General features: G+C 47.9%; 3 protein-coding genes across 8 annotated transcripts; 1 reads left to right on the top strand and 2 right to left on the bottom strand.

Annotated features, from left to right (window-relative positions):
* Positions 1–135: 135 nt before the first annotated feature.
* On the bottom strand, positions 136–5,465 carry GEMIN6 (gem nuclear organelle associated protein 6). Of its 4 annotated transcripts, none has more exons than XM_036379751.2 (3): positions 5,076–5,465; positions 2,725–2,870; positions 136–881 (listed from the first exon to the last, which is right to left on the bottom strand). In XM_036379751.2, exons 1-3 carry the CDS (start codon positions 5,079–5,081, stop codon positions 506–508), a joined length of 528 nt encoding a protein of 175 aa, XP_036235644.1. In that variant the 5' UTR covers positions 5,082–5,465; the 3' UTR covers positions 136–505. The 4 variants fall into 4 exon arrangements, with proteins under 4 accessions (XP_036235644.1, XP_036235646.1, XP_036235647.1 ...); XM_036379753.2 differs by lacking the exon at positions 5,076–5,465 and adding an exon at positions 4,958–5,069; XM_036379754.2 differs by lacking the exon at positions 5,076–5,465 and adding an exon at positions 4,127–4,943.
* On the top strand, positions 5,242–11,206 carry LOC118684684 (serine/arginine-rich splicing factor 7). Its single transcript, XM_036379748.2, has 9 exons — positions 5,242–5,335; positions 5,672–5,852; positions 5,984–6,160; positions 7,050–7,124; positions 7,215–7,316; positions 7,679–7,732; positions 9,324–9,368; positions 9,936–9,971; positions 10,892–11,206. Exons 1-9 carry the CDS (start codon positions 5,308–5,310, stop codon positions 10,944–10,946), a joined length of 753 nt encoding a protein of 250 aa, XP_036235641.1. The 5' UTR covers positions 5,242–5,307; the 3' UTR covers positions 10,947–11,206.
* GALM (galactose mutarotase) lies at positions 6,792–26,640 on the bottom strand. 3 transcript variants are annotated; one of them, XM_054514270.1, is made up of 9 exons: positions 26,351–26,640; positions 22,438–22,672; positions 20,364–20,518; positions 17,295–17,501; positions 15,850–15,931; positions 15,008–15,149; positions 14,741–14,915; positions 14,149–14,260; positions 6,792–7,301 (listed from the first exon to the last, which is right to left on the bottom strand). In XM_054514270.1, the coding sequence occupies exons 2-8, from the start codon at positions 22,574–22,576 to the stop codon at positions 14,183–14,185; spliced, it is 978 nt and encodes a 325-aa protein (XP_054370245.1). In that variant the 5' UTR covers positions 22,577–22,672; positions 26,351–26,640; the 3' UTR covers positions 6,792–7,301; positions 14,149–14,182. The 3 variants fall into 3 exon arrangements, with proteins under 3 accessions (XP_054370245.1, XP_036235642.1, XP_036235643.1); XM_036379749.2 differs by lacking the exons at positions 22,438–22,672; positions 26,351–26,640 and adding an exon at positions 21,007–21,310; XM_036379750.2 differs by lacking the exons at positions 6,792–7,301; positions 22,438–22,672; positions 26,351–26,640 and adding exons at positions 10,744–10,929; positions 21,007–21,310.
* Positions 26,641–27,166: the final 526 nt, after the last annotated feature.

The following is a 27,166-nucleotide window of genomic DNA, read 5'->3' as shown; positions in this document are numbered from 1 at the left end:
GAACATTTTTTTTCTGAATTTTTTTTAAGTTGGTTTGGGAAGTCTAGGTGTCATCATTCTCTTTCTTAAAGAAAAAAAGGAAAGAATCTGGTAAGCAGTTCAAATAAACATGCCTTCAGCACTAGATAATTAAACTAGTTTTAAAGGGAAAACATTTAATATTTAAAATTTAAATACATTTAAAGGGAAAAGTTTAAATGTATTATAGATCATCTTTTACAATATTGTTACAAAAACTCTAAACTGACAAACTGACAAATCAGTTTAATACATCAGCATTATCCAACAGTTTGCTTCTAATAAAAATAGCACATGAAAAAATGCTTGTGCTTTGAGTTTATTCTTTTTTATTCCTTCCTTTACATACAAAAAAATCAAGATGAAAGTACCCAAAATACAGCATTTCTGCAACTAGTGAATATTGACACCCAGGAGAGCTCCTAAAAGAGGATGGTTCCTAAACCAGGAGAGCTCCTGGAGTCCAAAGGCCTCACAGCAGGAGCCCTCAGCGCTGCAGTTGCAGGAAGCCCTGCAGCAGGCCCTGCACGCGGGCCAGGATGATCTCGTTGGTGCTGCTGCACTGCTCGGGGCCGTACGGGGGCTCGATGCTCAGCACCCCCGCCACGCTCAGCGTCCTGCCCAGCTCCCCCTGCTCGCCCACAGGGATGTGGTTTGTCTCCAGCCACGTCTTCAAGGCGTTCTTCCTCCTCTCCAGCTCCTCCGCGCTGTAGGCTTGGCTTTCCTCGGGCGTGAGGATGCGAGCAAGGCGCTGCTCCATGTCACTGTCCCCTTCCTGCAGGACCTCCACCTCTTGGACAGCATGGCCCATGACGAATGAGATGGATCCTTTCTCGTTCTCTGGGAATGTTGCAAGGACAATGCTGTCAAGGAAAGAAGATCGTGTAAGTTCCTGTTCTTGACTGAAGACTGAGAAGCAGCCTCCAAGGTTTTGGAGATAAGAGCTCATTAGCATCAGCCTAACCCAGGTACTTAGGCAATACCCAGCACCCAGTATTTTCCTTTGAAAAGCATGCTGCTATACCCTTAAAATACTAAAAATGTGGGGCTCTGCAGAGAATTGCTGGTCTTGAATTTGAAACTACTCCAGACACTATCAAGCAGAATATTAATGTACACTTTGCTTCAAAAAAAATAAAGACAAGTCTGGAAATCTAAATATTTTTGTGCAGCTTTCCAACACTGCTGAAGAACCTAAAACATTTCAACATTCAGAAACAGTGATACCTTTATACATACAGCACTTTGAATGCTGAACGCAGCTAACAACACCAGATCCTTTTAATGAAGAAAGTAATATTTATTGATCATTGCCAAAAGAATATTTTTTTTATGACTGTTGCCAGTTTATGAAATGAAAATACAACAGAACACACTACAGAAGGCTCAGGCTTACATTATAGAAGCCTCGTGTTATCCCAAGGGCACTTGCATCCCAGAACTCCTAAAATGCAAGTAGGAAGGCAGCTGGTTATATTTCTAGGATCTCTCCCTCATATATCAACAAAGAGCATCAGAAACCATTTTCTTCCTCTTGTGGGAAGCAAAATTCCAGAACTTGATACCAGCACTTCACTAGCCTATTACTGCCACCATTAGTGGCAGTAATAGGCTAGTGAAGTAATGAGTTTTTTTAGGGATGTGTCCAGTGAGATATGCCTTGATTTGGGCCTGGACCATCACCAGAATCACTCACAGCTCCATGCACCTTCCTTACCAAAATGATAGGAAACTTCAGGAGATTACTGGAGCTACTTCAGAGCTGAAGCAGCAAACCAGTCTGCTGAAACACATCAGAAGCTGAATGGTTTAGTTTTCAGCCTCCAGCCTGTGTTCATGTGGGACAAGCTCACATCCAATAAGGTATGAAAGAGCTCTGGCAGCAAGGAGACAAATTTCTGCCTACTCCCAGGTGCATTTTGCCTTTCAAACCCTGTTTTCAAGTTACTCACTTGGGATATTAAAGATGTGTGATACCACTTTCTGTTCAGTGTCCCTGATTTTCCCTGCTTGCTCTCCAGAGAAGCCTTGACACCTTCCTGGATGTCTGGCTGGAGTGGAAAGCCAGGCATCAATGTAAGAACTCTGGACAAAGGCTAAGGATTTCAACACCTAAAGCACTGAAAACACTCCAGCACTCTTAATGAAACAGGGTTTAGTATATTACCAAAAGCAATCTTTAACACATGGATTGTTGAGAGGTAACAGTACAGCTAAATATTAAGTTTTAAATTAGAGTAAGTCACTTGGAATTATACTACTGTGTGATTTAATATGCTGTTCACTTAGCTTTACTTGTTTAGCATGAGTAGCTGGGTTTGCTGAAGCCTTAGCTGCAAGCTCTGAACTTTCACCTTCAACACATGCATTCAACTGGTAGAGAGCTGATTTTTTAGCAATTCTCCTAGAAGCTGGCACAGTGCTGAGTTTAGAATTTACAGTGAGAATAACATTCCTAGCACACTGATATTTTAGTTGTTGCTAAGCAGGGCTTGTTCTAAATCGAGGGTTTTTTAGTTTCCCATGCTCAGCCAGAGATGAGGTGCACAGGAAGTACAAACCAGAAGACAAGGAGGCTGCAGCCATCAGCAGAAACTGCAACTTAACAAGATAACAAACCATTTTTGCTCTAAATAAGTTTGCTTCAGCCTTGGAATCTTTTCTCCTCCTAAAAATCTTGCTTTTCATAAAAGCTTTGGTACTTACGTGGCAGAAACTGGGTCAACTGTTAAAACCCATCCTTCATATTCATGTTTCTCAACTGCAACAACTTTGACCAATTTGTTCACATATGTTTCCCAGTCTAGAGGGCTTTTTCTCTGCCAGTCATTCATATTTCCTACATCCAGGACCTAGAAAACAACCAGATCAGTCAGCAGATGCAGTCAATCTTTTTGGTTTGCTCTTTGTGAAAAACGCCAATCACTTGTTTTAAAATTTTAAAACTTTAATAGTAATAAAATGGTTATAAAAATAGCAATATAATTAGAGTAATAAAAATTTTGGACAATTTGGATTAGGACAATATGAGACAATAGAAACAAAGAGTTATGGATGTCTGGGTACCTTTTTCTGGGCAACATAAGTCCAAAAAAGGACACACATTAACAGAGCATTAACCCTTAAAAACAACAGCCTGTTGCATATTCATACACTTCATACATGATGCATAAATTCCATTCAAATAAAGGATTCTGTCTGGTCATCATCAACTTCTTCCTCTGAATCCTAACGGTGTCTCATGGCTGAACGGGGCAGGAAGAAGTTCGTTTCTTCTGATAACGGGGCAATAAATTCTCTCTCTGAAAGATTTAGGCGTCCTGTGGCTGCTATCTTGGTGCGAGTCCTTTCTTTAGAAAAAAAGTATCCTACATAGCATAGTTTCTATTTTAACCTTATGTTAAAACTATATTTAACACACTACTTTAGCAAATTAATACAGCATATTAATTTTCTAACATAACACATATTCATTTTAATATTTGCAAAAAGCCAATCATAAAATACGCATTTTTCACACTCTTCACGTCAGGACTGTGTTTACCGCTATGTAAAGATTTGTCTTAAAAAAAAAAAAGGCAAATTTTGCTTTTTTTTTTAAAGCAGACATTCACACAAGTGGTTTGTAAAAAGTTGCACTTCTGTAATTCCCCATGGAGTCTACTTGTTTTTAAAGGCACACAGCAAAGCCTCAAACCCCACTGTTCCGGTAACATTAAGCTTTCCCGTTGCATCCAACACTCCATCTATTGCTCTGCTTTGTTACAAAACCTTGGAGGTAAAAGTTCAGCGCCTTTGTTTTGGGCACTGGCGCATCACTGGTGCCCGAGCCCTTCCGCCGCCTTGGACAAGCGCTATCCTACCCTCTCCTCCTCATCCCCTGCGCTGGAGCACGAGCAAGTGCCATTCCACTCCTTTCGCCCCGGGCAGCATTCCCAGCCCAGCACCCCCCAGCGGGGCCGCAGAGCGACAGGTGCAGCGCGGCTCGGGGAGCACAAAGGGCTGGAGGGCGCTTTGTCCCCGGGAATGCCTTCCCGGCAGGAAGAGCCTGCACGACCCAGCTGGGCGGGGGCAGGAGCCCCGGTCCCCATCCCGCTTTCCCGCTCACCAGCCCCAGTTCCCGTTCGCGTTCCCGCCGAGGGCCCCTGGGATCTGCCCCGGGCGGTGCCGCCGCTTCCTGGCGCCGCCGCCGAGCGCCTTTCCCCGGCCCGGGTTAGCACCAAGTGCTGCCGTGCGGGGTTTTACAGCTGCGGGGGGGCACATAAATGACACGGAGGCTTGCACGCATCAGGCTGGGTCGCAAAACAAGGAGTCGGGGCGCGTGTGGCACTTCAATGCCGCTGCCTTCGGCCCCTCTGGAGCTGGATTTGCTCCTGGGTTGCTCCTGCTGGCGCGGCTTGCACATGCCAGGCCGTGCCTCGTCCGTGTGTGTTAACAGGGGTAGATGCACGCTCTGTGCATCTACTACATAAAAATAAGGTATTTTTGCTGCCTGGTTGTTGAGTTGCTTTTAGCAGGCTTTGCCGTGCCGCCGTGAAGGTGGGAAGCTTGATTCCAACACCCACCCCACGCTTGCTCTGTTTCAGCAGCACTCAGGCAGAGCTTCCTGGGGATGAACCAAACAAGCTGCTAGTCACTGATTCGCTCATTTGTTAATAATTTGTGAACGCAAACATGCAATGGTTTTGTGAGTGCTAACACAAAAAATATAAAGGGTATAAAATGAGACAATCATGTTTTGGAGGCTTAAAGGAGCTATTTCCTTTTTTTTTTTCCTTTCTTTTTGGGGGGTCTCAATTCAGCCTCTCCAGTACTACAGGGATTGTGTGAATAGCTTGTGCCACTGCATTCAGCTACTGCTTTCTTTCAGTCACAGCTCGTTTATTAGAAAGCAGGGAGAGCAAATCTAATAGTTTTCGCTCCAAGAATAAGCACTGGCCTGCACTCCAGCGACGGCTATGCACCAGCTGATGGGGATATCACCTCCAATACTGGATGCGTCCAAGGATTGCTCCCACTCAGGAGATGCCAGGACAGAAAGGCCCCGCTGGCTTTACCTCCATCGGGCAGATGATCACCTGCAGCACCAGCAGCAGAACAGGGACTCCCGTTTTCTCAAGAAAAGGCGCTCCCACTCACTCCTTCAATTCCTATTTCAGGCCCCAAGTCCCATTCAGAAGCCCACCCCTGGCGCATGCGCGCCTCCGCGCGGCGCGGGGGAGGCGGGGGAGCAGGCCAGGGGGCAGGCGCGTGCGGCGGCGCGTGCGCGCGGGCGGCGGAGCCGTCGGGATGTCGCGTTACGGCCGCTATGGAGGCGGTGAGAGCTCCCGGGGGCCGCGGGCGGCGGGCGGCTGCGCGGGCGGGAAGGCGAGACGGGTCTGAGAGAGAGGCGATTACCGCGGGGAGCTTCGCGAGTGGCGGGCGCCGGTGGGGAGGGGAGGAAGGCGATGCGGCCGCCACCGCTGTTGTCGCCGCCGCCATTTTGCGTCAGCGGCCGTGGGGGAGGGCGCGCGGCCGGGCGCGCGGCGCTCGCGGTGAAGGCGGGAAGGGGCCGCGCGGACAAGATGGCGGCGGCCGGGGGAGGGCGGGGCGGGGGCTGATGCCGAGCCCGCTCCCGGCCCCGCGCTGACCCCCGGTCCGCTTGTCCCCGCAGAGACCAAGGTGTACGTGGGCAACCTGGGCACGGGCGCCGGCAAAGGCGAGCTGGAGAGAGCTTTCAGCTATTACGGACCGCTGAGAACCGTGTGGATCGCCAGGAACCCGCCGGGGTTCGCCTTCGTGGAGTTCGAAGATCCCCGGGATGCCGAAGATGCTGTCCGTGGACTTGACGGGAAGTACGTGTCCATTCCGCGTGTTTGCGAGGCTTCTGAGAGAGAAGCGGGGTTTATCTCGCTGGTTTCTGTGCTTTTGTAGTTCTGTCATGGACTGAAAGGTGTAACCCAAACCATTCGTGGACTCGTTGCAGGGTGATCTGCGGCTCCAGGGTCAGAGTGGAAGTATCCACAGGGATGCCGCGCCGCTCCCGCTACGATCGGCCACCCGCCCGGCGCCCCTTCGACCCCAACGACAGATGCTACGAGTGTGGTGAGAAAGGCCACTATGCCTATGACTGTCACCGCTATAGCCGGCGAAGGAGGAGCAGGTACGTGCGGGGTCGGGGCGGCCGCGTTGCTTCGCCAGCTCGCTTTTGTGTAGTTCTTGTTAGCAAAAAACACAATGTTACACCAGTTTTCTTTAAACTTTAACGCTAGAATAAATGTATAGGTGTATATTACAATTTGTTGCTATTTCTATCAAATGTTACTATTTTAATAATCAACCTGGTCAAAACCTTTCAGGTTTCTTCGTTTGAGTCAGTCGCCTTGATTCAGAATGTCACGAGCCTTAAGATTTCATGCTGAGGCGCCTTGCAAATCCGACACTTAAGATCCTCCTAGACCTTGAGGTGATCAGCATAAGAGGCCAGATCCCCTCGAGCCATCTACACGTAGCTTCACCTTATTCTTTAAGGGCAGAAAATTTGAGACGGTGACCGCCGTAACAGTAAATTTGGCTTTCAATTGGGGCCCCCCTCCGGTTTAGAAAGAGGAACACCAGATTGACCACATTCCCACCTAGAAAAATCTTCTTGCGTCAATCAAGCCTCACCCTGGCTCATTGGGCTGTCAGTTTGATCGTCGTTAGATTGAAGAGAACACCTACCTAGATGCAGCGCTCGCCTATAGATACTTCTAGATCGTCTAGATCTGCTAGACCTTGGGCCAAAGAGGGTCGACCTGCAAACTTGCAAGGTTTATTTTAAATACGCATTACAGTGTTTTCTATTCTAATGTAATTCTGCAATGTAATTCAGCTTTTAACATTTTTCTAGGTAGTAAAAATGCTCAAGACAAGTAGGCCCAGACATTTTTCCAACTGACAGATGCTAGTTCTTTAGTTGTCTGAAAAAAGTTTTGACTTCAGCAGGGCCTCACACGTGCGGGTTGCTGCAGCTGTCTGCTGATACCTGTTTTTTTCTAACCTAAACCCAGGTCCCGGTCTAGATCCCGCTCGAGGTCCCGAGGGAGAAGGTATTCCCGGTCACGCAGCCGCAGCCGTGGTAGGAGGTGTGTTTGAGTTTGTCTTTTATTCCTGTTGCCTTCTTTTGCCTAGAAAAAGCTACACTTGAACAACTCTTGGAATTGCTTTCTCTGCAGGTCCAGGTCAGCTTCCTATCGTAGGTCCAGGTCCGTGTCTCCTCGTAGGTCTAGGTCCGTGTCTCCCCGCCGGTCCCGGTCGGGTTCCTTGAAGAGATCAAGGTAATTAGTGCTTATTTTTACTGTGTGATTTATTTTTGTTGGTGTTTTCTTGTTTTAATTAGATTCCAAAAGGTATTGGATAGTAGCTTTCAAAAGATGCTGACCTCTAGAAGTCTGCATGCTTTTATAAGTTTCTGATAATCCTAGTTAAATTCACAGGAGTGCTAATGTTTTGAGACCTTGCCTTGAGATAGTGGCGTCTACCATGATTCAATTTCTCTGGCTAAAATGTCTAATGATCATGTAGATCTATGATCATGTATGTCTTTAATTCACAAGTAGACATTAATTTATATAGTGCTGTAATTGTCATTGCTTCTTGAGTTTATTTATTTTTAATTTATCTTAATTTTTAATTTCAGGTCTAGATCAAGATCCAGATCTAGATCCAGATCTGTTACATGGCCCCGAAGCAGGTACGTGACTATAGGTAGTTGGCAAAAGTTGCTTAGAAGTCTCATTAGGCTCTCTTAACAACTGTTAAGGTTTTTTTCCGGGAAAAGATGTGTTTTCCCTTCACTAACTTAGGGGTCTGTAGTTCTGAAAAGCAGCACAGAAGATTGTTCTTCCTCTTTTTATTCTTTTGCACACCACTAACATCTAGGTCCCCATAGTCATCAGAAACCTGGTTTGATCAGGTTGCATCAACAGCTAACAAATGTAGAATTAATCTCAAAAGTTTCGTTTTCTTTGTGTAGCACACACAGGATTGGGATTCTTCCCACTATTTTTCTGAGAAAGCAGGATGCCCTTCCAGTGGTGTGTTAATGTTTTGTTGTCTGCAGCCTGGCAAGTCTTGAAGGGCTTGCTGGTCTCCTGAGTGTTACAGCTACAATTCCAGCTCTGTTGAATATCAGTGTAAATCTGCAGGAGCTGATTTTGATTTGAGATAAACACCTGTCAGAATTATTTTGTACCAATAAACGTGTCACAGAAGCAACAGTCAGATTCTGAAGGAACACAGGATATTATTTGTTCCCTTAAACTTCACTTGATAGTAAGTAAGAGCAGCCTGTGCTTCATGGCTCACCACTGTTCACTGTCAGTGATGAGGCCAGAAACAGCTACAGTCAGAAGACTCTCTAAGAGGAAAACACCTTGATTTTAGCACCATTGTTTTCTCCTTCTGGTACCATGCTGGATTTCTGCAGGGTTAAGGATACTTGTAGTGACACTTCTGGACTGTTGTGTGACACTTTGCATTGTAAGTAGGGATTAAGTGACTGAGGCATAGGAAGTTACAGAGCTACAACTAGCCAGAAGTGGCAGAAGAATTGTGCTTATGTAATTGAAAGATTATTTCTTTACAGAAGAGCCCAAGGAATGCATTGCATCCAGAGACAGGCTCTGGGTTCATGAGGGAGACCAACTAAATGAGTACATGACATTTGCTGGTTTGACAGTGTCACAACACACATCTGGAAATTGTTGTGGGAAGCCTTGGATGTGGAATGTAGAACACTTCTTGGGGAACCTCAAAATTTCAGTGAGGCTTTCAGGCAATATTAATGTTCCTGTGGTGCAGCAGCCTCACTCAAAGGTGGACATTTTCCACATTTTTTTCATAAGGATTAAGTTCAAACATTAAAAAAAATACTTGAAGTGGATATATAAGATGAACTTCACAGAGAAGATACTTCTAGGAATGAGCTGTCTGCAAATGCAGTGGCAGATGTTGCTCAAGTCTAATAAAACCTGCAAGTTTAGAGCATGGCTTTTTATTAGCTCTCTGAAAATACTGGTCAGGATTTGGGTTGTTCCTGTGTTCCTCCCACTTGCATCAGCAAACACTGGTCATCAGCTAGGGACCAAACCAAAGTACAGAGCAACATGTGCAGCATCCATGTAAAAAGACTTCTTTGGAAACTTAGCAGCAAAACCCTGGAAACTTGCAGGATTCTGTGTACTCAGCATGACAGTGCTCATCCACTGGGTGTGAATCCTGCTGTCCCAAACGTGGGAACCTGCATGTTCTGTTTCCCTGCTGAGCTGTGTTTTTTCTTGCAGGTCTAGGTCTCATGGCAGATCAAAGTCTGGCTCGCCAGCTAAGAGGTGAGCACACACACATAGAGCCTGCAGTAGCATCTCAAATTTAGGTTTGCATGATTAACAGAGCCTGGTCCTTTAGAAAAATATCCTCCTAACATGGGTCCCCAGCTAATCTCTTTGTGATATGACAGAAATTACAGCATTTCCTCTGCAGCTCTTTGGGGTGTGTTCTTTACCTCCGGGTTTTCATTAACTCTTGGTAGTTTCCAACACAGTACTAATTTTTTGTGCCTTTGTACTCAGATCTGTTACATTTTTCTATCCATCAGATAAAGACCTGAGCTCTGTTAATGCTTTTCATAAAACAGCAGTCTGGTGATGTTGCTTTTCTCAAAGCATCACCTTAGTACCGCCCCTTGTTTTTCCGTTTGTCTGCTGAAGAAAGTTGCTTAAAAAGCATCTCCACACTAAATAAATGGAGAATCGCTGGCAGAGTAAAAGTTGATCTGAAAACTACCATTGGAAAGACCTGGCTAGATTCCTATAATTTACTTTCTGGTAGGTGGGGTTTTTTAAACATAAAAGTTGATTTGACATTGAAGCTGCATTGGTGCTGTTCTGTTTTGGCAGCCGGTCCAAGTCCCGGTCAGCATCTCCAAAGAGAAGGTACGTTGGTCTCCTACTAATAGCATAGACTCCATAGAGCTGGCATTTTGGTGTCTGCACTGATCTCTGCTGAGGAGTTTGACTGCTGCTTGTAGGAAAGTACTGGAAAGGTATTTTGCTGTGATCTCCTTCACAGCAATAATGTTGTGGTTATGGCTTTCTATATGGTAATATGTATATGTGGTGATAAATGCTCGGGGTTATGTAGCAGTGTCTTGTTGTCTGCTCCCCTGCTCCTTTTGGTTCACTGACAGTTTTATTGCACAGGGACCGATGAGCTTAAAGCATAGAATAAATGTAGGAAATCAGCTTTCAGTCTCATTAAAAGCTACATTGACATTGAGGAAGATGGAGTGGAGTACCCTGCCACAGCAGTCAGGAATGGAAGATCAGGCCTGTTATGTTCACTGCTGTTAGATTATTTTTTTCTTTTGCAGTAAGTCTGTAAATAGTTTTCTCTCTCTGTGTATATGCGCAGAGTAATGTGTATGTGAGAGTGACAGAATCAGCAGCATTTTTCCCTAATTAGAATTCTTTAATAGTTCATTTTTAAAACTTTAAAGTCAAACAATCACAAGGGCATGAAAAAGTGCTCCTAAATGCTGAGTGATCACCATGATAGGTTTTGACAAGCTGCTGTATCAGAACAGTGAAGAAGTATCTTGCCCCTTTGGAGGTCACTATTAATAATACCCTTAGGATGGCCTTACAGTGATCTCATTTTAAAAATAACAGTAAAGAAAAAAAGTGTTATCTCCAGATCATCAGCCCATTAACTTTCGTCAGTAGTGACTGGTTATTTTATTTAAGAAGTACTTAAAGGGAGCCAGAGTCTGGGTATACTCCTGTTGCTTTTTCCTGTATTTGTGATTCCCAAGCATTTCTACTGAAATGTTAATTGTGGATTGTTTTCCTTTCAGCCGTTCACCATCAGGAAGCCCTCAACGAAGTGCAAGTCCTGAAAGAATGGATTAAAGTTGTGAAATTAATCTTTTAGGAAGAAAGTTATTTTGCTTACATTATTATAAGGGATTTTGTGGTGTCTTTGTAAATGTAAGAATGTAGATAGAAGAGTATATAAACTAAAATTTGGCATGATCTGGGTCTTCTGAGTTAGTCACACCAATAGACTAGCACAGGTCTCTTTTTATTGTATGAATTAACTTCCTGTGATATGAAAATGTGGGACTTTTTTTATTGGCACATTGAAATAAAATGTGTATTTTTAACTAAAACTTCTCTGTAGTAACCCTGCTGCTTCTGTTAACGTTTGGGTAATTTTAGCTGTGTGCCATGTAACGTGGATGAAAAATGTCTAAAATGGGAATCACTAAACCCAGCTGGTGTCTTCTCAAGGTAGTCACTTTTCACACCTACTGTTGAATGGTCTTCGGTGAAAGGATCAGTTCCTGTTCTCCTTGAAATGGAATTTAAATACCATCTCTGTCTGCAGATGGATAAAAATTTGCATATGCCCTTTTCATTTCTTGATACTTAGTGGGCATTCATTTTTCTGCCTGATCTGCTTATTCTGCAAAGCTCAATCTCTGGTGTTAGACTGTTGATACCAGATGCCTCAAAAATCTAAGGATAAACTTTCCTCCAAAACACATCTTCTAAACAAATAACATCTGCAGAAACCTTTAAAGGTAATAGAAATGATTAATAACTTGACAATTGCTACTTTTCACTTGTTGCATATTTTAGTTCTTTGGGCTATTGATGTAAAGAAAATGCTTTAAAGTACCTCAAGGCGTATTTTCCTTTTTTGAGGGGAAGATCATTAAAATTAAAGATTATCAGCTGCCTTCAGGAGTTCTAACCTGCTTCACAGAAACTGGTATGATTGTCAAGCAGCCCTTATCCTGGAGATGGCTTTGTTGAATGATCCCAATTTCTTACAGCAAATACACAGCCTGCAGGAGTGATTATTTGTGTATAGATGTGTCAAATTGTCCTCATTCTGTATGAAGGAATTGCATGATAAAGCACTTCAACACAGATCACAGCAAGGGACTGGCAACAATGTTGGACTGTGAACAAAAAGCTGGTAGGCAGAGGGGTGAAAAGCATCTTCTTGCTGGGATTGGCTGTCTAGCAGAAGTAAAGGCCAGTTTCAGCAGCAAGTAAGCACTGAAATGGAAAGCCAGGCCTCTTTGGGCTTCTAATGAACTCTATCAGCAGTTTGCTTCCACTGTGTAAACCACAGCACAACAGCTTAAATAAAGTTGCAAGATGATTTGGTTACATGTGGGGTTAACACATGGTTTTCAAGAAACAGATTTCCTGTTAATGACTGCATGGAGCTTTTCTGGGGGATGAGTCAACAGTCCAGATCCTGAAGGTGCTGTTTTGCTGCAGCATCCTCTGGCCTTTATTCCTGGTCCTCACTGTGCCTGGATCCTCTCTGGGGCTCACCATGGCCATTGGTGTTCCAGGCGGATTCTGGCCATACTCACCAAATCCCACTGTGGCAGAGCTGACACAAATGTTACCCTGCAGTGATTTAGCCCAAATGCCTGAAGCCTGTGATATGTGTTTGGAATATTTTACTGGTTGTGCATTGTGTACCTGGTGAGAGGCACACGTACGCCCCTGCTCTGGAATTTCATCACCTTTTCTTTTCTGTACTCTCAAGGCAAACCTGCTCCACAATAAACCTGCAGACTGACACGACAGCTCTACTGGTACCTGTTTTTCAGTACCCAGAGACACTAGAAGACTGAGCAGAAGAGCCTGGGCTCTCTCTGCGGGGGCTGGGGTTCCTCTAAACCCACACATGAGAACCTGAGCAAGGAGTGGGGCTGTGCTAGTGCGGGCAGCCACTCCAAAGGACAGCCAGCACTTTGTAAGGTGCAGAGGGGGAGCAGTGACAAAGATGGCATCTGTGCTTTTGTGCAGCTGTGCTGTCCAAAATTGAGGTCTGGCCTGAGTTTGGAAGGATTTCACCACAAATTCCACGCAGTGTTTGGGAGCAGTTGGAAAAGATGCCCTGCCACAGGGGTGCATTGTGGGACTGGTGCTGCTGTGACCCTGTGCCTCTGGGCAGGATGTGCACACCCCACACAGGCCGGCTGGGAGCAGGGGACAAGGGAAGTGTATCTGAGGTCTCCAGTGTGGTGGGCAAACCCCACTCTCAGGGAACATGGGGTTCCCCTGGTTTCCAACCTGGTGTTCCCTGTTGGTGGGCTTTGTTCTGCAAGGGATACCAGCCCTCACAGGCAATGTGACCTGTGCAGGGCAGGAGAGTAGCAGGCCACCTTCTTTCGGTGTCAGGGTGGCAGAACTGACTGTGACAGGGCTGCCACATTTGCAAGCCCAGTGGCCAGGCACTTCCCCCGGGGGCAAGGGCATTCCTGCATCTCTGCAGCTGAGGAAGCTTGGTGAAGTGCTGCAAGCCCTGGGTGCAGCAGCATGGCAGGAGAAGGTGGGACACAGTGCCTAATGCAAGGACTGTCTGCCTGTTTCCCTGGGGGGTGGGCTATCAGCTCCCTAATAAGACAGTCCTGTCATCCCCTGGCTTGTGCCAATTTTTCTGAACCCTCAGAAACACGGAGGTTTTCATCACATAGTTCCCTGATAAAAGATTTTGGAGATTTCATGTGGAAACACAGTGTTAGGATGATGGGTTTTCTCCTGCAGTTGTATATTCAGGACTAAATGGGTGTGGCCACTTCAGCAACCAAGACAGAGCATAGGAGTTTAACCAGAGCATCCATGGCAGCCAGCTGGGATAATCCCAGCACACTGTCCTCCTTAAAGCTATCCTGCATGAGCACTGCACACCACTTGGAAAGAGCACTTTGATGGAAGGAGCAGATGTTGTAACAAACAACCACAACTGCATCAGCCTTCCCACATGCTCCACATGAATATTACTAGATATTCCCCTGCTGTAGTTGGAGCTGTGATGTCATGCCCCTTAAGGTGTTTTCAGTGCATTTTTATTGCAAAACAAAACCCAATGCCCAGGGTGAGAGGCTGGACAGAGTGTGAGACTTTTGCACAGACCAGAGAGCAGCAGAGGTGGCAACAGGAGCTAAAGCCAGCAGAAACCACATGTGAAAAACAGAGAGGAGGATAAAGGCTCCCATATCAGATGCATTCACCCAGGGTAGTTGGAAAGCTCTGTTTGGCACCTGGCAGAATTTCTGGCTCAGCTGCTGGAGGCACTTACCGCTCTTAGTGCTGGGAGTCAGCAGCCCTTCTCCTCAAGCAGTGTTGAAGACAAGCCACGTGGTGTGGTTGTATTCCTCACCCGGATGGAGCAGGGCATTGGGGAAGTGAGGCTGGGGAGAAGCAGCAGCACATCAATGACTTTGAACACATTCCATGGGACCAGCAAGCATGGCTGCATGCCTTTGTTCTTCCCAAGGCATATTCCCACAGCTCCCCCCAGCCATTTCCAGCAGCAGTGTGTAACCACCCACCACTTGCCAGTGGGCTGAGTGGGTGAGTCCCACCGCTGGTTGAATCCAGGCCGTGAGGAATGACTCAGATATGAAGGATGTGACAAGGCCCCAGTGGGGCCATCTGCTCTAGGCCCCACACCTTTGGGAAGCTGGCACAAGGCCAATCCCTGCTTCACTGACTGACCCCTGTCTAAAGCCACTATGACCTGTGCCTGCCTCACTTCTGGGATCTGCAGTGCTCCCTTGACAAGCAGACTCTGTTCCTACATTTAGGGCCCCTGAGACACGGAGGGTGGTGGGGGTATGTCCCCTGCCACAGGACCCAGGTAACCTGTGGGAGGGGAATGGATAGCTCACCTTGTTAACAGCATCGGGCCAGTTCTGGGTTTCCAGGCAGAAAGCCGAGTGCTTGGGGTATGTGGCAGCACCTTTGCCCTTCAGGGAGCCATCCAGGAAGTTCCCAGTGTAAAACTGGATACCAGGCTGGGTGGTGTGAACCTCCATGGTCCTGCCGGTGGGTGGGTGGAAAACCCTGCGGAGATGCCAGTGGAGGATGACACGGGAGTGGCTGAATGGGCACTCCCTGGCTCCAGGGTTGGGGACTCCTGCCAAGGTCCAACCTACCTGGCCACAAGGCGTCGATCCTGCCCCTGATGCAGGCAGAAATTGTGGTCAAAGCCATTCAGGTGAAACTTCTGCAAGTGCTTGCCCAGCTCCACAGGCTGCCGGAGATCAAATCCAGTGCCCTGCACAGCGGCCACCTCCCCTAAGCAAGGGGAACAGCAGGCTCAGCCACTCAGCCACATGCCAGCAAAGCCTATTTGTCCCCCAGCATAGCTTGCAGCTCCTGGAGACACTGCTGTACTTAGCAGGGACAAAGCACAGACAAGGAGCAAGAAAACGCATGAAAGTTTGTTTATGTACAAACACAGCATTTTCTCCCTTGTCCTTGTTAAGACTGCTATGGGCATACAGTGTCCTGTGATAAAGCAGCACAAACAACCCCAGGACATACTAAGCCCACTGCAAAACAGTCACCCCAACCCAAAGGTGAGGGGTTTTGCATGGAGGGCAGAATAAGTGCCTTGAAAAAAAAATGAAAATGTTCCAATTCAGGCATTTATATAAAATACAGCAGGTATTGCACACAAGGAGTCTGTCTTTAACAATTGCACAAATCTTATTTTCACCCCAAGACTAAGACTACCCACACAAGAAGGAACTGCAAAAGGCAGGGGTAGCAAGCTGGCCACAACTAAGATGTGAAACAGCTCTGTGGTGAAAGCAGCAGGGAGAAGTGGGGCACATGTGCAGTGGCACTGCACCCAAAGGTGAGGGCCCTGCTGTGCCTGGGGTCCCCTGGCTGCTGGTGTGTCCCCCTTGCCAGGCAGTGCTGCTCCCCACACCCACCAACATTGCTCAGAAAGATCACCTCCACCTGGTGCCACAAGTGCAGCACCACCTACCAGTAGGGATCTGGGCGTCATCCACAGGCAGGTAGGAATCTGCTTCAATGGAGATCTCATGGTCATAGACATCCCGGGAGCCCTGCAGGAGGATGGGAAATGCTGGGATTCCTGTTCAAGCAGCCCTAAGAACAGTTGTGAAGTGATAGTCCACAGTGGTGCCCCAGCTGATCTGGTAGTGCCTGGAGCACCTCCTGGCCTTCATTCCATCTTGATCTTGGGCACAGGACAAAGGTACTAGCCTGGGCAAAAACCTTCATGGGCCCTAGGAGCTGTAAATGCCACAGGGATGAGGCCATCAATCTGTACTTGTACCTCACTGAGGGCTACCACCTTGCAGACTGACTAGCCAAAACATGCTGGGTACTGAGCACACAGCAGCAGGGAGAAGGGGAAGGAAGCAAGCAAGGGGGAAATGCAGCCCATACTCCTGTCTCATCTGCATTGCTGCAGGGGTGTGCTCCTCCTCTTCCACAGCCTCAGGAATGCTGGCAAGGAACCTGCTGGGCTGGAAGGGGAGCAGGCTCAAAGCTGAGCCTTCAGGTCACCATGTAATCTGAGCAGCAATTTCATGCCCAAAGGTCTCCTGTTCCTGTGGAACACGCCTGAGTTGCACACTGCAAGTGTTGGTATTACTGCACCCCTGGGAGCACCAGCACCAACAACTGCACAGCCATTCTCAGGGCAGCAGCCTGGGCATGGCTCCTGCTCAGAGGGGCTGAGTTGTGTCTCACAAACACTTTTAAGAGCCTTTATCTCACACCCAAGTGTGACTGCACTGTATTATCCTATGGCTCTGCCCAGCAACACTTTATTTCTCAGATCCTTTTCCTCCAAGCCCAGTTATAAACTGTGAGTTTAAAACACAGCTGCAATTCACTTGCATGGTTGACATGACCCTGTACAGGTGTGTGGGAGCTCTCTGCATCCTGCTGCTGCAACCTTGCTAGTCCGCAATCCTGGCTTACCTCACACCCCCTCTCTGTGATGTTTCTTCTGCCCATGTTGACCTGGGTATTTTGGTACTGCCACTCCAGGCCCTGATTTCAACCTGCATCACCCTCTCAGAAATGCCAACAGAATACAACTAAGAAATGCCAGGCCACCACTAGGGCATGCCAGCTCAGCACCTCCTCCTTAGTCTTCCCAAGAGACAAGGAGAGAGCAAAATTCCCCAGTTACACACAAAAGGAGAACCAACATGCTCAGCTGGATGTCTCTGTTCAAGAAGCCCTGAGACAATGTGTCCTCAGCTGAGATCCACATGATTCAGTCCTGTTCCTGCATGCAGCCCATGATGCACAGAGAGAACCTTCATTGCTGTGTCCCCAAAACCATGATGTGTCCCCAGACCAGCACGTTGGTGCCTATGACCATCCCATGGGTCCCCAGGCTGTCTTCCTGTGCACAGTGTGTCTCCATGGGGCCCATCTCCCCACACTTACCTGCCCTGCCAGGTTGAAGTAGGAGTGGTTTGTCAGGCTGATGGGGGTTGTCTTGCTGGTCTGGGCCTGGTAGTTGATGGCTAGCTCCCTGCCACTAAGGGTGTAGGTGACCCAGACTTTCAGGTCACCAGGGTAGCCTTCCTCACTGTCGGGGCTGAGCCGGAAGAAGCGGACGCCATTCGGGAGCACCTCGGCGCTCCAGAGAACCTGCATGGAGCATGGCCTTGGTGGGACAGGAATGGGAGCACAGTGCCCTTCCCTCCTGCCTCAGGATGGCCTTGGTGGGACAGGAATGGGAGCACAGTGCCCTTCCCTCCTGCCCCAGGATGGCCTTGGTGGGACAGGAATGGGAGCACAGTGCCCTTCCCTCCTGCCCCAGGATGGGCTAAAAACAGGGACAAAAGGCACACAAGGGATGTTCCACTGAAACAAAGGCTTTTTTCAATTACCTTTCCAAATAAAACACAAGCACTTGGTCAGCCAGGACCACCAGCAGGGAACAAGCTTTCCACGGAGCAGCCAAACAAAGGAGGAAATTTGGCAGTCTGAGGGGGTCTGTTCCAGCCTGTGTTATGCCATGCCTCAGAGTCCACATGTTTGATTTTTGCCCTGCAGCTGGACTTATCTCCCTTTCCACGGATTTTCTCATATGCAACAACACTTCAACAAGCTGCCACCCAGCACTGGCACTAGGACAGTGTAAGAACACAGTGGGAGCTCCTGCCCAGGGGCTGGGGTTGGGTTAAACAGCACCAGATATGCTGTCAGACACATCCAGAGAGCTGGGACCTCTTCGGTTCTTGTCCTTGCCAGCAGCCAGCACCAGTGCTCAGCTTGGAGCCAAACATGCTGGCAAGGGAAGCAAGCCAGCACACTGTACACAGCTGCCCAGACAGCCTGTTTGGCCCTGGCCATGGCCCTCATGCTGGGAGGATGGATGTGCAACAAGAGGCTCTCTGAACCTTCACATTTCCCTGAGGAATAGTTACTGTGGACAGATTAAGGAACAGTGGACAGATTAAGGAACAGGGGCCAGCTCAATGCTGTTGAGTTGATCCCTCTCGTGTCCTACACAGAGATCACCAATATGGAGGCATGGTCAAAAGCCAGCATTTTCACCAAACACAGAATCTGAGGGTGACAAATAACACCTGGCTGCAGAGTAGGCCCTCCTACTCAGCGTGCAGTTTGACTGCAGCTCCCATGGCTACAGTAAGGATGCTGCGGGTTTTAAGTACGAGTTTCTATTTAAGTCCTTTGAAAAAAAAGCTATTAAAGTCCAGGAAATGTACAGGTATCGCTATTTTTTTTCTAAGATAAGAGAGTTATTTTCAAAAATCCCCCAGCAGTGTGGTCACACACTGCAGCCCTGTAAGTGCAGCTGCAAGATGCTCTCATCAGACGACACGCTGACCGTAGCACTGATGTCTGCAAAATCAGGAAAAGCTCAGAAGATGACCAAGATAATCACAGCCAAATGCCAGTATGTGGTCTTTGTTAGGGTAGACCAGTTAGGGCTCACTGTCTCTGAACAGTGACTGTTTCCTGGCTGGAGAGGGTCTTGGGCAGGTGTCCAAGCATGCCCTGTGGACCAGAGGACACAAAGCTCCAGCTGGGAGATGTCACTACCTTGGCCCCAGCAAGCTGGTGAGACTTCAGCAAGCAAGCAAGGTGAAGAAGCAGAGACCGCATCCCCTGCCTGCAGAAGACAGCCTGGAAGCCCTGGGTGTGAGGAAATGCATGCTTTCAGCTGCAGATCACAGGTGTCAGGCTGTATAAAGGAACTTTAAACCAACCAAACTGTCTTCTTTGGGGGTACAACAGCCAAGCTATTCCCAGTACTCCCTTTTTTCTAAGGCTGCTGAGGAGCATTTCATCCCAACCTGATGCCAGTTCACACTGTGATTTTTTTTTTCAGGCACCCTGACTTTTTTCTCATCAGCCTGGATTCCTTTCACAAAAAAAAAAAATCCCATTAAACCCATGAAAGCAGTTGCACCAGCACATTCATGTGCTCTTTGGGGGAAATGGTGGATCAGCTACTTGCTGGTTACAAATGCATTTGATCCAACAAAACCCAAGGCTTCAGGAAAGCAGAAACTTCTGAGCCTGCTCTGCAATGGAGCAGGGATATCAGCAAGGCTTTCAAGAGAAGAGATCCTCCACTGCTCTTACCATCTGTACACAAATACCTGACTTGAGCAGCAGCTCTTGGGAGGACAGAGAAAAAGCTGAGTGCCCTGGGGCCAGGGAAAAGTTGTTTCATCACAGGAGGTCATAGGGGAGGGCTGGGAAGGAGAGACAGTGATCCTGGATCCTGGGGCATTTTGCAGGCCTGATCTAATCCCCCTCTGCTGTGAGTCAGAATGAGAGCCTGGGGGACATATTGCAGGATGAAAGAGGCACCAAAGGGGGCAGTGCAATGACTGAACCTGCAGCACCACCCTGCTCTCACCTTACTTGGGAGTGCTGTCACAGGCAAGCAACAATGATAAGTTTCTGCAAACTCATGTCCTTCTGACTCTGGGAGGAGCTATGGGCAGGTAACAGCCAAGAAACTGCAGGTGGAAATGAGTCTGCATGGACAGACCACTGTTCCCCAGAACACTTTCTTTGGGCACTTGCACAACTCCATGATGCACTCCAGGTGGTGCAGCTGGTGCCTGGGGAGCCTCCATTGCTCCTGAGGGTAGGTCCTCACTGTTATGTCCCAGCCTAGGCTGTGCAGAAGCAGCACCTTGCCCAGAACAACCCTGTCAGAACTCAGGGGCTCATGAGGCTCAGGGCTGCAGTCACACAGAGGAAGCACAGCAACCCTCTGCTCAGCATCCAAGGATGACATAAGTGAGTCCTGAAAACTCAGGCAAAGACAAGCCAACCCAGCAGCTTGCAGGATCTGTCTCACTTCCCCCTGTTTCTGCACTCACAGCACTTTCTGAGCTGATTAACTCAGTAACCTGATCAACTCAGTAACCACCAGAAAATGCTACAGAGTTCAGGGGTGCAGACATCACACACTCTTGCCACGGCCCCACAGGTTGTATGCTGACAGGACACTGGGATTTTCACCTTGTCAAATCCCTTGGCTCCCCCATGCAGGCTGTTGGGCCCGTTGTTGATGAACAGCTGATACTCCTTCCCGTCCACGCTGAACTTCCCGTTTGCAATCCTGTTGGCAACGCGGCCCACGACAGTACCAAAGAACGGGTGCTTCCCCGTGTAACCTGGCCAGAGAAACAGCACACAGTTAAATAGAACCACTGGAATGGGATGGGCGGTCTCCAGGACCTGCCCATCCTGCTTATGGACCCAAAGTGTCCCTCTCTGCTTCTCTCCAGCACTAAATAGGTGACTGCAGTCCCAGCGTTTCACAGGACACACAGCTCATTAGTCGTGAGTATCTTTGATTAACACAGCCTGATGTGATTTTGTATTCTTTGCAGATTTGAAGAAAAGGCCTCTGTCACTGCCAGTTAAGGAATGACTCAGAGCTGCCCCAACAGAATGGAACACTGCCATCAGTGTCCCTGTTCGACGTCCACCACAGAGCCCAGGAGAGGCACCAGAAACTGTATCTCTTCAGCCCATGATTGGAGGGGGGGGCGCCTTACAAGCAGGTCAGGCAGTGTGGCAATAAACCAGTAAGTGCTGGTTAAACTGCCTGATTGTGGGTTTTTAATTTTTTTTTTCAAAGAAACGTATTAAGACCCACCTTCTAAAGTGTCAAATCCTAGGACAATATCTGAAAACTTCCCATCCCTGTCTTTTGTCTCCAGAGTGGTGATGATGCACCCAAAAGACAGGATCTCCACTCTCACGCTGTCCGACTGTAGGACGAACTTCTCCACCTCTCCGCCTCCCTCCTCCGGGGGCATCCGCCCGAAAGCCTCTCTCCGCACCGTCGTCATCGCTCCCTAAAAGCCGGCCACCGGCACCTCCGGCGGGAGCCGCAACCCCGCTCGGGAAGGACGCTCAGGACGAAGAAGCAATGGCGGCGGGAGAGGAGCACTCCCAGCTCCAAAGGGCAGCCAGAACAATCCTTGTTCGCTTCCCGTGCGGGGCGGAGCCGTGCCGTGTCCGGCGGAGCGGAGCGCGGAACGGTTGTGACAGTTCAACGTCGGTCACCGCGGGGCAGCGGCCGGCGGGACGGGGCCGGGGGCAGAGGGAAGGATGCCGAGAGGCAGCGGGAAGGATGCCGAGAGGCAGCGGGAAGGGTGCCAGGGGCAGCGGGAAGGATGCCGAGGGGCAGCGGGAAGGGTGCCGGGGGCAGCGGGAAGGATGCCGAGGGGCAGCGGGAAGGGTGCCGGGGGCAGCGGGACGGATGCCGAGGGGCAGCGGGAAGGATGCCGAGGGGCAGCGGGAAGGGTGCCGGAGGCAGCGGGAAGGATGCCGAGGGGAGGGAGCGAGGCTGCGGGCGCCGCCAGGCCGGGCAGCCCAGCCGCCACCTCGCAAATTCGGGGGCCGGAGCATTTCCTCCAGCAGCTTCTCTCACCCACTTGCATCACACCGGCACGGCTTTCACGGCCCGTGCAAAGAGTGGCACGATAAAATGCTGTTTCCTCCCCTTGTGCCCTCCCTTAGCCCCTCCATAAGAGACACAAGACAGCACCTGCTCATGGTGCTGGAAATCAAGCTCAGGACATTTGCTGGCCAGGGTGCTGTTATTATCAAAGCTGTGGCTTTGACCCAGACTCCATTAAAAATCATCATCTTCTGAAATGCCAACTTCTGCCTGTCTTTGCAGGTATTTTCAGTCCACAAGGGAAAACCCAAGCAACATTGAAGTGATGTATGTGCACATTTTTGACCTCTCTAGTGGTCAAATTGCTCACTGCAATTTGGTATGGTTGTATTTCCATGAGGGCCCATTTTCAAAATTTGTTCAAAGAACCAATAACTTCCACCAAAAAAACTTAATCAGCCAACCAGAGTTTGCTAAATAATTATTTCCAACACAGCCATCATCTTTTGACAAGACCGACTACGAATTCCAAGCGAACACAGAAACCAAACCTCCCATGTGGGGCTGGGCAGAGATGGTATGGAAATCTGCATTTCTTTGTTAGCAAAGGCAGTTCCTGTGTTTCCTTCTGCACCTTCACAACCTGTGCTCTCTATCCACAAACATTTGAAGCAAACATACCTTTTTTCTGCTCATCAATAGCACCTCCCATATGAGACAGGTTAGGGAGTAGCCCAAATTTTGAAGCGAGGAATGCTCCAGATGGATGGATGGATGAGAGGTCAGTCTCATTTATAACTGATTCATGGAGTGTTTTCATGTGCAGAGCATTTCCAGAAGTTCACTCCTTAGCACTTCAGCTCCCTCAACACCTCTCTCTTAATGTACTTCTCCAGACACAGGAAGCATTTCTGCTCTGTAAAGATAAGATTTCATTAAGCTGTGGGGGTTTTAACACAAGAGGAGGTGCCATTTTGATTTACTTCTCTGATTCACACCAGAAAAGTTCCAGATCCACCTCTTTGTCTGATGTAACAGTCATGAACACTGATTTTCTCACCTCCCTTCACAGATACAAGACCACTCGAGCCCCAGTGACCATCTAAGGTTGTGTGCTTGCAAAAGAAATACCAGAGACCAATCTGTTCATGAACCAACCACACAATTTTCAAGCTGGCAGATAGACTTGAAACCACCTTGCACAAGCCTGAATCCTGCAGAGAACAGTAAGGAGCAATGTCAGCTTTAGGATCTGAGCAAGGTATTCCAAGAATCCTGCTCCATGACTTTGAGGATTTCTCCTGGCTGACCTTCACATTCATCCTGCCCCTCTGCTGCTGGTGACTGGGGGAGGTGAGCAAGGGGGAGGGCAGGATACAAGTCGTGTTCAGCATCTCACCACACTGGATTTTCTTTTTAGTCATTCCTACTTTTAAAAAAGTGGGGTTTTGGGGCCTTCTTCACTGTGACACTGAGTTTTGCTTAGACTGATGGTCAAATGCAAGCTCCTTTCATTTTCTCCTCTTTCATTCCAGAAGAAAACTGCAGTACTGGGCCTGAACACACCTGGCATTAGCAGCAGGGCACTTCCACAGCCAGGGAGTGCTCAGAAGAGCTTGCTATTCATCTCTCAGACTTTGGTTTCACTTCTCTGCCTTGCAGCTCTGCACAAACAGCGGGGTAGTGCATCAGCTCTCTAGTCCTTATCTGCCCTCTCTCACACTTGGAAATGCAGCAGCCTTTCCCAAGCCAAAATGCAAAATGCTGGTGAGGAACAAGGATTTATCTGCTCTATCACAGCAGGTATAGGTTATGTGCCTGGTCCCACTGCTCCCAGCTCCTCTACACCAGGCAAGATATTTCTGTTTAGTGCAAGAGGCAAGCTGGGAAGTCAGCCTGTGAGTGATCCTGTCTTTCCCCCACCACAAAGCTCGTAAAAAGGCACACTGTGAAAAGGAAATTTGTTATTTTTGTTGTTTGTTTTGGGTTTTTTTTGTTTGTTTTTTTATTTTTTAAATTTTTTTTTAGGGAGCCATTAACATACAGTCCACTCCTATCACAAAATAAAGTTGTTATGAGAAAAATTACAGAGGAGAATTTATTTACCTGGGACCAGGAGCCTGGAAATTCCAGGTGCCTGCAGGGCAGCTACCATTTTGCATAACAGAAGTGAAGCATTGGATATTATACATGCTTATGCTATTTTTGTAGGAATACTTTATTTTTTCAATATATTTTTCAAAATACTTGCTTTTTCCCCCCATGATTTTCTTTAATCCAAAATAAAGTAACTTTGCTTAAAAGGCTACAGTCAACCAAAACTCTGTCTCTATGAGATCTCTTTTTATTTGGTCATCAGGCACTTCCGTAATAAATTACATCACTACATTTCCTTCCTTCGTTTTGTCTTTATGTTAAATCCAGCTGTGATTTTCAGTTCATTCTGGACACAGAGCAAGATTTGAGGACTCAACTGATTAAGAAAATAATTTTAAAGGGCAATTCAGGTTTCTGATGTGCTGTGCTCACTTATAGGATCCAACTCTGTTCTGAGTTACCCAGACCCATAACCTCCATTTTCATCACAGCTGCCTTCTGCAAGGGAAGAGGAGAAGGATGTTAATGCCACTCACCATCCTCGAGACAGGTGATAGCGTGTGTGTCCTGTGAGGAAACTTTGACAATACTCCTGGCCCAGGTTTTTTGGACCAGATCTCTTGTTTTGGGGAACCCACGGTGTTTGTCTCAGCACCATGAAGTGGTGCAGCTTTGCAGGCAGAGGCCAGGAGCTCTTAAGCTGTTATCACACCAGTGGCATTTTTGATTTGAATGTGACAGAGACACTCCAAACGCTGTAATACTTAAGCAATGCCAATGGTTACAGCTTGCTGTTGCTCAAGAAACTTCCTTGTTCAGTAAGAGCAGCAGTGCTGTGCCCAGCACTGCAGCTGGAGACGTGATCTGTGGGGGCTGGTTGCTGCACAGACACAGAAAGGAACACAGACATTGCTTCTCACACCCTCCAGCATTACAAGGCTGTAATTAAATCCCTTTTCCAATATTCTCTGTAGAAGCCCAAGGGGATGAGCTGGCACGTGAAGCCTGCAGGGAATTGGAATCAGCAATCAGCGGGCAGAACAAAAGCAGAGACGTTCCCCCACCATTTTATTGTCTGTTTGTTGAATGTATCTTCAGCTCTGCTAGGAACTTCCCGGCACACAGGCTTAAAATGGAGCCTCTGCTTTTTTTTTGCTTCATCTCTTCAGGGGCAAATATACTGAGCCATTGATTAGGTTATTTTGGGATTGTGGCACGGCACAATTGCTCGCTGTTGTTTTGGCAGTCATTTCTCAGAAGCCTGTTACACACACTTTATAGAGCTCTGGAAAACACAGAGCTACTCGAGAACATTTTACACAGCATGTTTCTGATGTGCCTTTGTGTGCAAGTTGTTTGTGTCTCAGCAGCAGCCAAAGAGCCATTCGGATTTGTTGGTTGCTATAGTAATTACTTTTCTTGGGAACTAAAATAATAGCTTAGAGCTCCTGCAGCTCGCTGCCATGTAGGCTGCCTTGAACCAGAGACACTTCCATTTTGTTTTGGAGGGGGTTGGGGACTCACAAGTATGCTGAGAAACAGACTTTCCTCACTATGCTTGTGCAGCAAATTTTGAATTTAACCTTTGCAGAGAATGTGCCACAGGTCTGAAGGCTCAAAAATAAAAGTAGCTTATGAAACAATAGGACAGCTTTGCAGCTGCGGTTTCTGATGGGGCAAAGATTTGGATTTGCTTTCAATTTATTGTTACTGAAAGCTGATAGGAGAGGGGCTGAGGCTCATGCTGAGACTGATTTTCAGTGCTAAGGACCCTACAAAACACTGTGTGGGGGGCTCAGAGGAGTTTCAAAAATGCCTAAGCAAGCCAAGAAGGAACGTGACAAGGAGGGCAGCTCTGCATCATTCAACCTTTTTCTCTCTGGTGAGGCAACTCTTGTATGGACCTGAATCTCTGGAGAGGGCAAGGGGGTCTCACAGTGGACAAAACAGCCTTTCAGGGCAACCCAGCAGCTGGCAGATGCCACCTCCTCCCTTCCATCTGCAGGCACAGAGCATTTCCAAGTGACATTTTAAACTGCACCTCTGGATGTCTGCTTGAAAGGACACTGTGCAGAAGCATTTCCCAGCAGTAGGACAAGCCCCATGCTTGTGGCTCTGGAAAGGTCTTTCAGTTGCTTTGGGCTCCCAGACTGACAAACCAGGGATTTCTGTGCAGCTTGCAGCCAGGTGGGCTGGCACAGCATGGCCCTTCTGGATCTGCCAAGGAAGCAGAAGAGAGGCAGGGGCAAGTGGCACAAGAAGTGGTAAGCCCAATAACCCTCCTGCATCATGGAGCAGCTGCAGGCTGACTGCAGCTCAGACTCTTGACTCACAGGGGCTGACCTATATAAGGGTCCTAGCACCAGCAACAAGTACCAGTTTGCTTTTGCAGTCAGAGGCCAGCAAAAGGTGGGGAGGGTATAAAAAGGGGTCAGAGAAGGGAGCAGGAGGAGCTAGGATGAAAGCAGAAAGAAAACAAATAGGGAAAGCATTTTACCTCCCAGTGCTGTCCTAGAAAATTTGCTCTCAGATGTGCACATGGCTGCATTGGCAACTGGCAGGGAGATGCCAAAGGGAGATTAAAGCATCATCTGCAAAAGGCTGTGAAGGCAAAACAGTTCCTGTTTGAGCAACAGCTACACAGAGATGCAGGGAGGGGGGTGTTTGGGGAAACCACAGGGCAAAACTGGGCCTTCATGTGTGAGGGGGATGTGCTTGTCTTGCAGGCTGCAGGTGATAACTTGCTTCCCACGTGTAGATGTGCAGATCTGCCCCCCACCCCCTCCCCAATTTAGGCACAGCATACACCCAGGTTTGTGCCTGCACAGCTCTGCAGCTGAAGCACAGTGCTGTACCAAAAGAGCTCAAGCAGCAGGGAGCTACACAAGCATCCTCACTCTCCCCAGGTAATGCTGGATAAAGGACCCTTTGCTATGCCCACCTGTTTCTTCTGTTTGAGGCTTGAATTTAATAATACTGCTGCAACTAAAGCTGGGTTTCCTATGGCCTTTTCATAAACCTCTTGGGCTGTTTTCTGCTTTTGTATCAGAAATTTTAGCTTCATCTTTAGTCCTGGTGGATTGTGGCATACAAGAACTTAAATTTTTCCTGAAGCACAGCAGTAGAAAAAATATTTAAGATGCAAAATCTTAATGCAAAGGGGGGAAAGAGAGTATTTATCTGGCAAAATGCTTTAGGAAACAAAAAAGTAATTCAAAAGCACGTGAAGATAAAATTTCACAATCAGTCCAGTGTATTGCTTGATTCTGTAGATTATTGTTTGTCTTTGAAACATACCACCTGTATTCACAGC

This window comes from Molothrus ater, chromosome 3 (assembly GCF_012460135.2).
Source record: "Molothrus ater isolate BHLD 08-10-18 breed brown headed cowbird chromosome 3, BPBGC_Mater_1.1, whole genome shotgun sequence".
Classification (NCBI taxonomy): Eukaryota; Metazoa; Chordata; class Aves; order Passeriformes; family Icteridae; genus Molothrus; species Molothrus ater.
Note: the sequence above shows the minus strand (reverse complement) of the source record. Positions and strands in the feature narration are given on the sequence as shown.

Excerpts from the sequence above, each read along its gene's own strand:
- GEMIN6 (XM_036379755.2), bottom strand. The coding sequence starts at position 4,109 with ATGGGGACCGGGGCTCCTGCCCCCGCCCAGCTGGGTCGTGCAGGCTCT. Across the intron at positions 2,871-3,881 it reads CAGGGGATGAGGAGGAGAGG|GTCCTGGATGTAGGAAATAT; the intron begins GTAGGATAGCGC and ends GTTGTTTTCTAG. Across the intron at positions 882-2,724 it reads GTTGACCCAGTTTCTGCCAC|CATTGTCCTTGCAACATTCC; the intron begins GTAAGTACCAAA and ends TTTCCTTGACAG.
- LOC118684684 (XM_036379748.2), top strand. The coding sequence starts at position 5,308 with ATGTCGCGTTACGGCCGCTATGGAGGCG. Across the intron at positions 7,125-7,214 it reads AGCCGCAGCCGTGGTAGGAG|GTCCAGGTCAGCTTCCTATC; the intron begins GTGTGTTTGAGT and ends CTTTCTCTGCAG. Across the intron at positions 9,369-9,935 it reads TCTGGCTCGCCAGCTAAGAG|CCGGTCCAAGTCCCGGTCAG; the intron begins GTGAGCACACAC and ends CTGTTTTGGCAG.
- GALM (XM_036379749.2), bottom strand. The coding sequence starts at position 21,202 with ATGACGACGGTGCGGAGAGAGGCTTTCGGGCGGATGCCCCCGGAGGAG. Across the intron at positions 17,502-20,363 it reads GAGCCAAGGGATTTGACAAG|GTTCTCTGGAGCGCCGAGGT; the intron begins GTGAAAATCCCA and ends TGCTCCATGCAG. Across the intron at positions 15,150-15,849 it reads TGACGCCCAGATCCCTACTG|GGGAGGTGGCCGCTGTGCAG; the intron begins GTAGGTGGTGCT and ends CCCCTTGCTTAG.